Consider the following 12,500-nt stretch of genomic DNA (forward strand, 5'->3'; position numbering starts at 1 on the left):
CACACACACACACACACACACACACACACACACACACACACACACACACACACACACACACACACACACACACGCAATGATAAATTTAATGTAAATATCATATCCCTTCATTATCATTTAAACCTTAGGCAGTGATTCACAACATTTACAGTCTGGCAACACACTAAAGATATATCCTGTTCAAGCTACTGTAAATTTCTCTAATATAAAACTTACTCAGTACTACACAGTGGTTAACTTTAGATTAGGTTAACTTGTCTGACAATATATGTTTTCCTAGTGTTTTGGACTAGAAGAGTTGCAACTTCAAATCCAAGAAATACACATTTGCAAACATTATGCTATGCACTTCAAAAAAAAAAAATCTGTAAAAATTAAGATCTCCTAATTATGGTCTGAAATGTTAATATTACAAAGTAAATCTCGTTCCCCTTCTTTGATATGAATATGAATGTCATACCTCAAGATGTCATGATGTCATTGTTATCAGTATTTTAAGACATGTAGCTGCTGAATCATTTGCTTGAGCCTTTTGACATTTTAGTTATGAATAATTCAGTTATTAAATTGACAATCACACTCAGATTTTATAAACTGGTAACACATCAAGCACTGTCGTCATGTCATTTTGATGATGTCACGACACGTCATCTTGAGAGGGATACTCCCTCTTACTGTGCTTCTGGCTTTAGTGTTCATAATGGGAATTCTGAGTATGACCATTCATTCACCTCTATACTATGAACATTTTGTCAGAGTTTCAGGTAAAACTAAGTAGCAGTAGCTACACAATGTTCATTTCAGTTTTGAAAATGCATTTGTGAGTAAAAGCCATTCCAAATCTTTACGCATTTTATTTCCATTACGTTTGGTCTCAGGTCCACGGTTATTATACATGCTACTGAGTCCGTCAATGTAGTAATGCACACCTAGACCTACTCTCAAAAAAATTATGACCCCTCAATGCTTGGGGAGGTGGAGGGAGAATGGCGGTGCTTTGCGACTCTCTCTCTCTCTCTCACATCTTATTTCCTAACACTTCCTCTTGTAAGAAGCTTTCAGCTTACAAAAGAATTGCTTCTTAGTGAGCTGTACCATCTTAAGCATTACCTCCCATGAAAAAGTAAGAAAAAATAATCAGAAAGTGTTGATAAACAGCAGGTACAAGTGATGGATTCAGTGACAAAGTAATTTTTCAGTTCATAATTGGCCCATATCCCCTTAATCCAATGTCAGTTTATGTACTGTCCACTGTAGCTTTTTGTGAGCTTTGTTGCAAAGACTTCACCTGATTTCCTCATTCCTACAATTTTCATTTTTTCTATGGCTTTTAACCCAATGCTACTGAGTATGGCATGTATGTACATGAGTTTACTTTATTAATTGTTTTAACAGATAGATGGCTATACTTGTACTAAGTCATCAATGAGCCAATTTAAAGTACTGCCTGACTCACCCGTTTATGTTTTTCCTTGATTTACGAAAATATTTTGTTATCTTATTTTGCTGTTACTAATGTTTATAACATTGTAGTAATTAATATGTCTACAAAAAAACAACACCATCAATATTCATGTCATTAGTAAAAAAAAGTCACAAGGTCTACTAATTGACTCCTTTGTGGCTAAGCACTAGCAGAGCCATCTATGTGCAGAGACATTTCACAAAAAAATAAAAAATAGCACTGCATTTTTGTAGCAGCATTGGGTTAATATAAATATTGATATAATCATTACCGACATTATGATTAGCATATTATTAAAATACTACTATTAACCCTTTGCCGACGGGTGGCATGTACGTACACACCATGGCATGCCTGGACTATCTGCCAGGTGGCATGTACATACATGCCATGGTGCGCATGTCCCATATTCCGGGGCATATATGGCCATGCCATAAGTTTTTTTGTTACAATTACGGCAAAATATTATTTTTTGACACTGAAAATGTGATTAAGTAATTTTTAACACTTTTCTCATTTTTCCTATACTATGCATTTCATAAAGGCTTCTCGGGCTTCCGAGGTTAGCGTCTAGAAAATTACGTCGGTAATCGGGTCGCGCCTCACGAAATATGCCAGTCGCCGCGTGACTGTGTGGAGAAATTGTACATATGTGTTAGGAGGAAGTGGGGGAGGGAGTTGGGGAGATCAAGAACTTGACATATATATGCAAAAGGGTGTGTGTGTTTGTGTATAACATATATATATATATATATTTATATATATATATATATATATATATATATATATATAATATATATATATTATATATATATATATATTATATATATATAAATATAAATAATATATATATATTATATTATATTATTATATAATATATATAATATATTATTATATATTTATATATATATATAAATGTATATATTAATATATGTATTATATATATATATATATATATATATATATATATATATATTATATATGTATATATTATATATATATAATATATAATATATATGTTATGTGTTTGTTATATATATATATATATATATATATATATATATATTATATATATATATATATATATGTGTGTGTGTGTGTGTGTGTGTGTTTGTCTACGTGAGCATACGTGTGTGTTTACATGTACGTACGTGTATTTGTGAGTATTGTGGGAGTGGGTGGAGGTTGAGAGTGTGACGTAGATGTGCAAAATGGTCAAGTCAAGCGAAGGATCGGGGAAGAAGAAGAAACGAACGAAAAAAAATCACGTATTTATAAAAACACTGAACATAAAATTATATTTATATGGAACTAAAGTTTATCTTATAAAATAACTTCAAAAAAATGCAAAAGAAAATACAACAAAACCTACGGTTTCAACTCCATGATACCATAGACTGCTTATCTTATTCAGACTATAGAGCGAATAATGATCAACTATGGAGTCTATATAACAACAAAAATATCCTACAGTCTTGATTTATCAGAAAATATGGCAAATAGAGACCTTAGAAAATAATAATACTGTAAATACAACATAGGTCCTTAGTTTTACGAAGAAAAGGCAAAGGATGCAGGTATTGGGCATGAGAGGTCGCACATGCTAGGGTAACGATATGAGCCCCCGGCAGCGGGGCCAGGGCCACTATGAATATACCCCAGGAGATAGGGCTTGTGCATCGGGAAGTCACCCGTCGCCAAAGGGTTAATGAAAAAATACAAAATGAAAATTTTAAAAATCTCAAAAAAACAGGGAAAAGGGTAAACTGGGGGGATTGGTAGAACTAATAATTGACTCCTTGGTAATTAAGCACATTTCTGGAGTTATCTCTGTGCAAACTCAATCAATTAACTAAAATCAGTGGACATTGCATAGATTTTCCCATCCACAGCAAATCCTCCAACTTGTTTGTCCACATTAGAATAAGAATAAGAAGACAAAGAAGAAGCCTGATTTTTCAAGCTTCAAAGCACGTATCTTTTTTTTTTTTTTTTTTTTGCTGGCATTTTAAGAATTCAACTCCAGGAATCCAAGTGATGTGACTATCATGTCATGGAAAAATATGGCTGAGGACCAGATGACAGTATATGCCAATATGAAAAATATAGCTGATGACTGGGGGATGGGAATGACTCACCGTAAGCTCTTGAAGGGCGATTACATAATAATGAATATTACGAAAATCTTAAAAAAGCCTAAAAAGAAAATATTACTTATCTAAATTGTCATTGCACAGAGTTATAGATGACCTTGTGAGATGATATGGAGTCGTGCATGGAAAACAGTCTATTACTGTCTTGATACATATCAACTTACAAATATAGATCTTGGAAAATGGAAAAAAAAACTAAAGTAGAAAGAGATAATAACATTGCAAAGGGGTGGCAAGGTGCCTTGACACTGTAACAAGGGTTTGTGGGGGTCAAGCCTACAAGCAACAAACATGGGATAGTTGCTACTCAAAGAAGCCTATACCTGTACTTTGGGCCATGAGCAGCCATGCACCCTGATCCAACAGGTTAATTTTATACACCAGAAAATTGATATCTAATCATCAAATATCAAACACATAGTAGTGTCATTAAAGTAGTGGATTTTGGGAAACTGGAGAAGGAATAAAAAAGGATAAATGAACAGAGGTTTGGCAGGATGAAGTATGCCTTACAGTACCAGAATTGCTAATTCACACTCATTACCATCCGTTCCCAAGAAAATGAAGGCAGGAGAACTCAGACTTTGCTCAGACTCTTCCTTAAAATGGTCTCAAAGTCTCTATGAATATATTTTTTTTATCATTAATTTTTTTCTGTTTCAATTCTTCTAACATTTCACCAAAGTGTCATAGTGTTTACTATATTCATATTACCAATGAATGAAATGAAAAATATCCATTCAGATCTGACAATATTAAAAATCCACCAGTTCCCCTTCCACTAACTACTTCTCTCTAAACTATCGACTACAGCATGTTTACTAAAGATTTTTGCTCTTTGCTCACAAGCAAAGAGCTTTTTATATATGCTATTTCACACTATTAATAAAATGAATTGAGTAAATAAGCTTTCTTTTTCTACTTCATTTTAAGCCAATGACACTAGAAGTGCATATAGGCACACACTGTCCACATTTACTGTACACTGTCGTTTTGTTTTACCAATTTTCTTTACATACAGTGGAGCTTCAGAAATGCTCAGTCACCAAGGAATTAATTACAAGAACTACCTGACCTCACCCACTTTGCCCACTCCTTGAATTTTTGGAAAATTTTTGAAACAAAAAGGGGTTTCCTTCCACATGCCAAATTTTATATTATACCTATAGGGTTCTATAAAGCACCATTCCAACATATCTAGATATAAGGCTTCATTAATCAACAGGTATGAAGCTAATATTTTTCTCAATATTTTTTCATGCTCATTGCCTTAATTCTCTCTCTCTCTCTCTCTCTCTCTCTCTCTCTCTCTCTCTCTCTCTCTCTCTCTCTCTCTCTCTCTCTCTCTCTCTCTCTCTCTCTCTCTCTCTCTCTCTCTCTTTTTTTTTTTTTTACAGCACAATATTATTCATATACTTTTTACCCATGTCAACTCCTCCAGTTCCAACTTTTATACTTACGACTGCCAATGTGTGAACTGATAAATTTGACCCTTGCATCTGAGGCACATACTCCCTACTCATAATGGCAAGTGCTCTGGATAGAAGGGCATACCAGATGATACGAGGTGAACTTGAAAGTGGAGGGGTGTTTTCATGCTTCACCAAACATCTCTTATTTCCTATTTGTTTAATTCTATCTGATATATCAGGGAGAGGTAAACTCATCTTGACTCCCTGCTCAGTGTTCACAGTGCACTCCTGCCTGTAAAACCCCGGACTCAGTCAATCCCTCTTATCCTATCAGATATTTTGCTGGATCTATTGCAGTTTTCTATTTCATCATTAAATGTGCGGTCTGCATTAATTTTTTTTCTTTTTTTGCCAGCTCAGGATATTTAATTTCTAAATCTGTGGTGTGGCATTCCCAGCATATAATTGGATTCTCAGCTAGACCTACACAATCTAAAAATTTTCTTTTGTGCGGAACAGTAACTCTGACAAAGTAAATGTCGCTCCTGTATACATTTCTCTGCTACTATCCAATTCAGGAGGGATTTCTTTCCCTTCTATTTACTACTTTACTTACTTTCATTATGAAAAGATTAATATGTGCTAATTATTAACTGTTATATATAGTTCCTCCAATTCATGCTTTGCTCCTGAAAGTCTCATCTGGCCTGCTTTCTGAAAAGTTTGCCCACCCTTTTGTTATATCTAAAAGGTATATAATACCAGTTATTTTTAAAAGGCAAAATAGCCAGTTAATCAAATTTAACCATGCACAAACAACGTACATGCAAACTACTGTTGTCAGTAATACTGATAGCAGGGTCAAGGGAGGGTGCAGGTGGGGTCTGCATTACGTCCACACTAACATCACCCAAGCTGACAGCATCCAAGTTGTCTGGACCACTGGCAGGATTGTTCTGCCCCATGGTTGCCAGTTCTCCCTCATTGGAACTGCTTGCAGAGTTCTGGTAGGGAAGAAGCCATGAAAACTCTGGTGGAGGTCCTCTCCGTTTTCCAAGCACTGAAATAAAACAATTATGAATTAAAAATCAAAGTAAACATTACAGCATGGTCTGCAGTAAAGAGGTAGTATTTAATTTACAATAAGTAAAAAGTTGACACATTGCAAAAGTCTTAGACATATCTTTAATGTGTCACCAGACTGGTCTTAGTGTTTAAAAACAATATGAGGTGATGTGCTCTTTACATCCAAATTTAATACTGGAGTAAAAAGGATTTTATTTCCACTCATCTCAATGAGACATTAACCCATTGCCACCAGATGATGTGGGGCCCACATCATGGCAAACTTAATCATGCCTCCAGAGGACATACTATTCCTGTCCATGACCACAATCTGGCATGAAGAGGATCAATGTGAGTGACCAACTGGCTCATTCCTAACTGACCACTCACATGTCCATCAGGCGGTACAAGATTTTATTCTATCTTCTAGATATGGCAGTTGTCATCCTCTTCCTCACATTGAAGTTTGTCTCAACCAAGGATACAGCCAAGAGTATGGGGAGTACCAGAGCCAACACATAGTGCTGAGAGCCAACTCCAGGGAGGCAGAAAACATCACAAGCACTGAATTCCAGGGAACCGTTACAGGCCTTGTAAGGTCTGCTACTCTTGCAGTAATTAAAAAGAAACAGAGTGGTATGCTCTGACTGTGATGTGGCACTCTGCCAATTTTAGTGCTTTGAAGGCTACCCCACACAGGGTTAGAACTGATAAGCTGTGGGAGTAGCAGCTCTGTGTATACTAGTAAATTTCTCTTTATATAAATACAAATATGAAAGAAAGTTCTATTTCTTTTCCCCAATTATACTCCATTCAATTCTTTTCCAGAAAGTAAAATCATCTGGTTTGCTGAAATGGACTCTAGTTTACATGATTAGTCTCCTCATGTCAATTATGGTGCTCTGTCAGTACTGATGGTATTGAAAAGTGAAGTACTGAAGCCATGTGAGTAGCAGCCTTGTATATAGTCTTTTTCTATCCTTCAAGGAAATCACATTCCATCTTTTACTTAGAGTGTACCACACCTAGTTTATTGAAATGGACTCTAATTCATATAATCAAGTTAATGCAGGTTCAATCTAGCAACTAAAATAAACATCATGCATCTCTGAATATCCAAAAACATAATCATGTTTTGGATACAAGTGATACAAAAAAGAATATCGCAAGTATGAACTGCATCCAGTTCTGTCAACCATACTCCTCAGAGCAGAGGCCCAGGAACCCAAATTCTCCCAGAGGTAATAGGTTAAGGAATCAGAGACAGATATGGAGACATATTTCAGTGCATTCTGGGTGGTAAGGATGGTCATTTAAGGCATATGAGTGTCTGCCTATGTCTCATTAGCCTGGCATACTATGTGAAACACATTTGTGGAAGTACCTGAGTTTGACAATACTTACACTTATGTATGAGATGTCAAATAATCTTGAAGGCATCCATATATTGCTATTATTCTGTAAATGATGCCTATATCAGTTGAGATGCCATGTGATGTGTGTACTTGTATTTTCGTGTGTGTGGTGGTAGTGGGGGGGGGGGGGGGTCACTACATTTTTAATAGGCTAATTTGCAAAATTATCAAAACGTATTTTCTAAAAAGCTAATCTAGATTAATTCTAAAAAGGAATATATGCTAATCTAGATGTAAACACAAAACATACCTTCAGCAGCACGTAAGACTTCTGATACAAAGGTGTTTGTCCTTTGACTAAACGGCATTTCAAATAATAATCTCACTTTCCCAGAAGTGATATTCACCAAAACATCTGTGTCAACATCTGTGCTTGAAGTATCTGAAATGGAATATCGTCAGTATTACAAAAAGCATAACAAGGAGAATATGTTCTTCATCAAGAGATCTTTCATTCAAGGGCTTACTGCTTGTTTAGAATTCCTGATTGCTTAACTTCCTTAATTTACTTTCTTAATAGTTAAAATCAGAAAACATTACCCCATTCCAAATTGACATTGGCACTTCCCATTTCCTGAATAACTACCAAATTTAGCCTACCAAAAACAGAGGAAGCCCCACAAAGCATTGGTATCATCCCTCTAGCCATCAAATTTTAAGCAATTTAGATTCCATGGAGAGAGAAAGAGAGAGAGGGAGAGAGAGAGGGAGAGAGAGAGAGAGAGAGAGAGAGAGAGAGAGAGAGAGAGAGAGAGAGAGAGAGAGAGAGAGAGAGAGAGAGAGAGAGAGAGAGAGAGGAGGGAGAGAAGAGGAGAGAGGAAAGGGAGTAGAGGAGGAGGAAGGGAAGAGGAGAAGAAGAGTAGAGAAAGAAGGGAAGAAGAGAGAGGAGAGAGGGGAGGACGAGAGAGAGAGAGTGAAGGGGGGGGAGGGAGTATAAGAGGCAGTAGAGGCCTCATATAATGGGTGTGACTGGTTGGGCAGTGATAGTGGTTAAACAGCTTGACTCTTTATTTAGAAGAGTACAACACAGTAAAGGGAACACACGAGAAGTTGCCTTAGGGTAGGTGCTGAGTGCGGTATCGCATGTCCGGCCAGCCAGCCCTGGAGGGCTGGAGGCTGGTGATAACCTTCTAGGCCCTCGCTAGTGTGATGGTTCCAAACTGACTTGGAGCTACGTGTTAAACAACCACATGATCTATTGGTCTACTGGCTTACAGAATTTGTGCTAATGTACATGCCATAGGAAGAAAGAAATTGAGAGAGAGAGAGAGAGAGAGAGAGAGAGAGAGAGAGAGAGAGAGAGAGATAGAGAGGGGAAGAGGAGAGGGAGAGGGAGAAGGAGGGGAGGAGAGAGAGAGAGAGAGAGAGGAGAGGGGAGAGAGGAGAGAGAGAGAGAGAGAGAGAGAGAGAGAGAGAGAGAGAGAGAGAGTGAGTTCAACTTCAAATTCAAATTCAAAATACTTTATTCCATTAGTTACTATGGTTATTCTTATTACATAGAAAGTGATTTACAGTACATGTAAATATAAGATACACATAGAATTAATGATAGTATATATTAGTCATGTCTATTCTTATATTTTGAAACCTGCCGTGCCCCTATACCTGTACATGATCTTTTGATGTGTACAGTTTTCCTGTCTTGTTTGAACACAGGTTGTGTTACCTACAGTTGGAACGGTTAATAACCACTTTGGACAAAAACCTTTGCTTATTTTGTGAATTAGTACACAAGTGTCATAGTTACATTTGTTTTGTACTTTTAGACAATTTAGTTTGTTTATGTGTGGGGTAATGTGGTCATATTTATGTTATCAAGTGCTACTCTTGCAGCAAATTTCCATAATTTTTGGATTTTCTGAATATGACCTTTGTTTGTTTTGTCCCAGATGTTTGAACAATAATTAATTATGTTGAGAACTAGTTTGAATAACAGATGTCCTAGTTCCAGTGGGGATCTTGTTTTTTATGTGGCTTAGGTAAATTAGTGTGCCCATTACTTTCCTATAGATGTTGTCGACATGGTTCTCAAATGTCATGATCTGTCAATGTGTATGCCTAGATTTTTTACAGAAGAGCTCAGTTTTATGTAGCTGTCTTCAAATTTTATGGTGGTGTTTACTGGAATTATGGCAATATTTTGGTGACTACCTATGAAGATACATTGTGTTTTATCTGGATTTATCTTGAGGCCATTTGTGTCAAAGTATCCTTTTATTAGTGTCAATGTCTCCTGGCTCTTTTTTATTAGTTCACCTAAGTTGTTTACTGAATCACTGTGGAGAAATTGTAAATCACTGGAGTATTGAACTAGAAAGCAATTTTGGGATATGGGTGATAAGTCACTTATGAATATTGTAAACAGGATTGGGCCTAATATAGATCCTTGTGGAACACTGAAAGATACTATCTGTTTTGTTGATATTTTCTCATGAACTATGACTGATTGGCTTCTGCTACTTAAATAGCTTCTGAACCAGTATGTATCATTGTTGTGATATATTAATTTACTAAGTATGGACGGACCAGTGACCTCACCGACTTCCCCCATACTTCCTGCAGCTGCTCCTACAGCTGCACCATTATTCCTTCCACACCACATGTTCGGTGGATGCTCACTGCTTGTGCCGGGGATAACCCAGTTCACTCAGTTTGTGCTCAGCAGTCGACGTGATAAGGTCAATCCAGCCTACACCCTAGGGCTGGCTGGCCGGACGCGCGACCCCACGCTTTACCCTAAGACATCGTCTTGTATTTCCTTCCTGTGTTGTACTCTTCTTCAATAAAGAGTCAAGCCGTTATAACCACTATCACTGCCAACCAGTCACAACCATTGTACTAAGGGTGCTGAGACTCTTACACTAAGGAGGATTTTGTGGTTGACACTGTCAAAAGTCTTGGATAAATTGCACAGTGTAAGCAAGTTTATTTGTCTATGTTTTCATGAAATTTATTTGTGATTTGTAATAATGCTGTTTCAGTAGACAGCATACTTCTGAAATCATGTTGTAATTTGGATAGTAGGACATGTGTCCAGAAATATTTTCAATTGGTCTGTTACAATTTTTTTTTTAATTTTAGACCGTATGGTAATAGGACGATAGTTATTGACTTCGTCTGTGCCTCCAGACCTGAAAACATCGTAATTTTCAGACTGGCCCCAGTTTAGGTAACCCTGAGCTTATATATGTATAATTGTATGTATGTATGTATAAAATCATATATATATATATATATATATATATATATATATAGAGAGAGAGAGAGAGAGAGAGAGAGAGAGAGAGAGAGAGAGAGAGAGAGAGAGAGAGAGAGAGAGAGAGAGAGAAAGTAAAAAATGTAGATCTGAGGTATACTATTAACCCAATGCCTCCAGATAATGTGTAGTTCACATTAAGGCTGACTTGGTCCGTCATGTTACTATGATGCATGCATTACATTCTATTTGTTTTTTTTAGATTCCCTTACAGCCACATGACACATGCCCAGGGGCACTGCCTGAGGGAGAACAGGATGGGTAATGCTCTAATTGGTTACTGTTTTCTAAATCATTTACCTGCTGCTACTATGATCCTGTAACTTTCAATCCAGTTTATATGAACAATCTCCTTGTATCAGCTACTCAGATTGATATATGGCATTCTGCCAGTGAAACTGGCTTGAACTATGACACACAAAAGGTAAGTACTGAAGCCTTGGGAGTAGCAGCCTTGTATTTAACTGAATAGAGTTTCTTAAATCATATGAACAACATTTGCAAAAATGGAAGAAAATCCTGCTTTTATTACATTTTATCTTTAATATAGATATGAATGTGTGTGTGTGTGTGTGTGTGTGTGTGTGTGTGTGTGTGTGTGTGTGTGTGTGTGTGTGTGTGTTGAGTGTGTGTGTGTGTGTGTGTGTGTGTGTGTGTTTGTGTGTGTTGTGTGTGTGTGTGTGTGTGTGTGTGTGTGTGTGTGTGTTGTGTGTGTGTGTGTGTGTGTGTGTGTGGTGTGTGAGAGTGAGTGAGTGTGAGTGCATGAGTGTATGTGTATATATATATATATATATATATATATTATATATATATATATATATATTATATATATATATATATATATTATATATATATATATATATTATATTATATTATATATATAATATATATATATATATCATATATATATATTATATAATATATATATATATATATATATATATATATATATATCTATATATTATATATATATTATATGTATGTATGTATGTATGTATATCCTCCTCATCATCATCAACAAGGGGTTAACGCCGAGAGGGGCGCATGGCCGCATCCACCCTTCGCTTCCAACCACTAGAATCCCTCGTGGCAAGTCTCCAGGCAGGCCCATGGCTCCCATTGCCAGACCAATCCTTCTATTCACTTCTTGGTCTGACAGTTCAGACCAAGATATGTAAAACTACCAAGGTATGTAAAACTCTCTGTAACTTCAACGTCCATGCCGCAAGTATGAATTGACTGAATGGGTTACCCAAACAGGCTCCCAAAGTCCTGAATCTTGGTCTTGGTCCAGGAGACTTCTAAGGCTAAGGGCTTCGCCTTATTGCTAAATGCATCAAGAGCTGCCACCAGTGACTCCAGGGACTCATCGGCAAAGTAAAGTTCTGAGACCTTGATACTGCCCAGTGTTGCTCCACACTGACTTTGGCTAGTAGCTCTGCCCATCATCCAGTCTATACAGGTGTTGAAAAGTGTTGGTGCAAGGACACAGCCTTGCCTCACCCCTGAATTAAAAAGGAAGAAGTTTGACGTACCCCACCACACTTTACAGTACTTTCAATACCTGTATAAAGGCTTGCTATTAGGCCAATAATCTGCGTTGGAATTCCCGAGTCTCAGGATCTCCCATAGCCATTCACAATGCACCGAGTCAAATACCTTCTTGAGGTCGATGTAGGCTGCAAGCAACCCATGACCAAACTCATGAACAATTACTCAAAAGTGCTAGTATTT

The 12,500-nt window shown here is 36.8% G+C and overlaps 1 protein-coding gene across 1 annotated transcript in view; it reads right to left on the bottom strand.

The window, feature by feature from the left end:
• The window catches only part of LOC119571886 (inositol polyphosphate 5-phosphatase OCRL-like), a gene marked incomplete in the record, with an annotated part of 96,204 nt that overhangs the window by 69,219 nt on the left and 14,485 nt on the right, over window positions 1-12,500 (bottom strand). The window contains 2 exon segments of the mRNA XM_037918985.1: window positions 5,855-6,090; window positions 7,761-7,892. Of these exon segments, the coding sequence (XP_037774913.1) occupies window positions 5,855-6,090; window positions 7,761-7,892 (368 nt within the window).

This window comes from Penaeus monodon, chromosome 4 (assembly GCF_015228065.2).
Source record: "Penaeus monodon isolate SGIC_2016 chromosome 4, NSTDA_Pmon_1, whole genome shotgun sequence".
Classification (NCBI taxonomy): Eukaryota; Metazoa; Arthropoda; class Malacostraca; order Decapoda; family Penaeidae; genus Penaeus; species Penaeus monodon.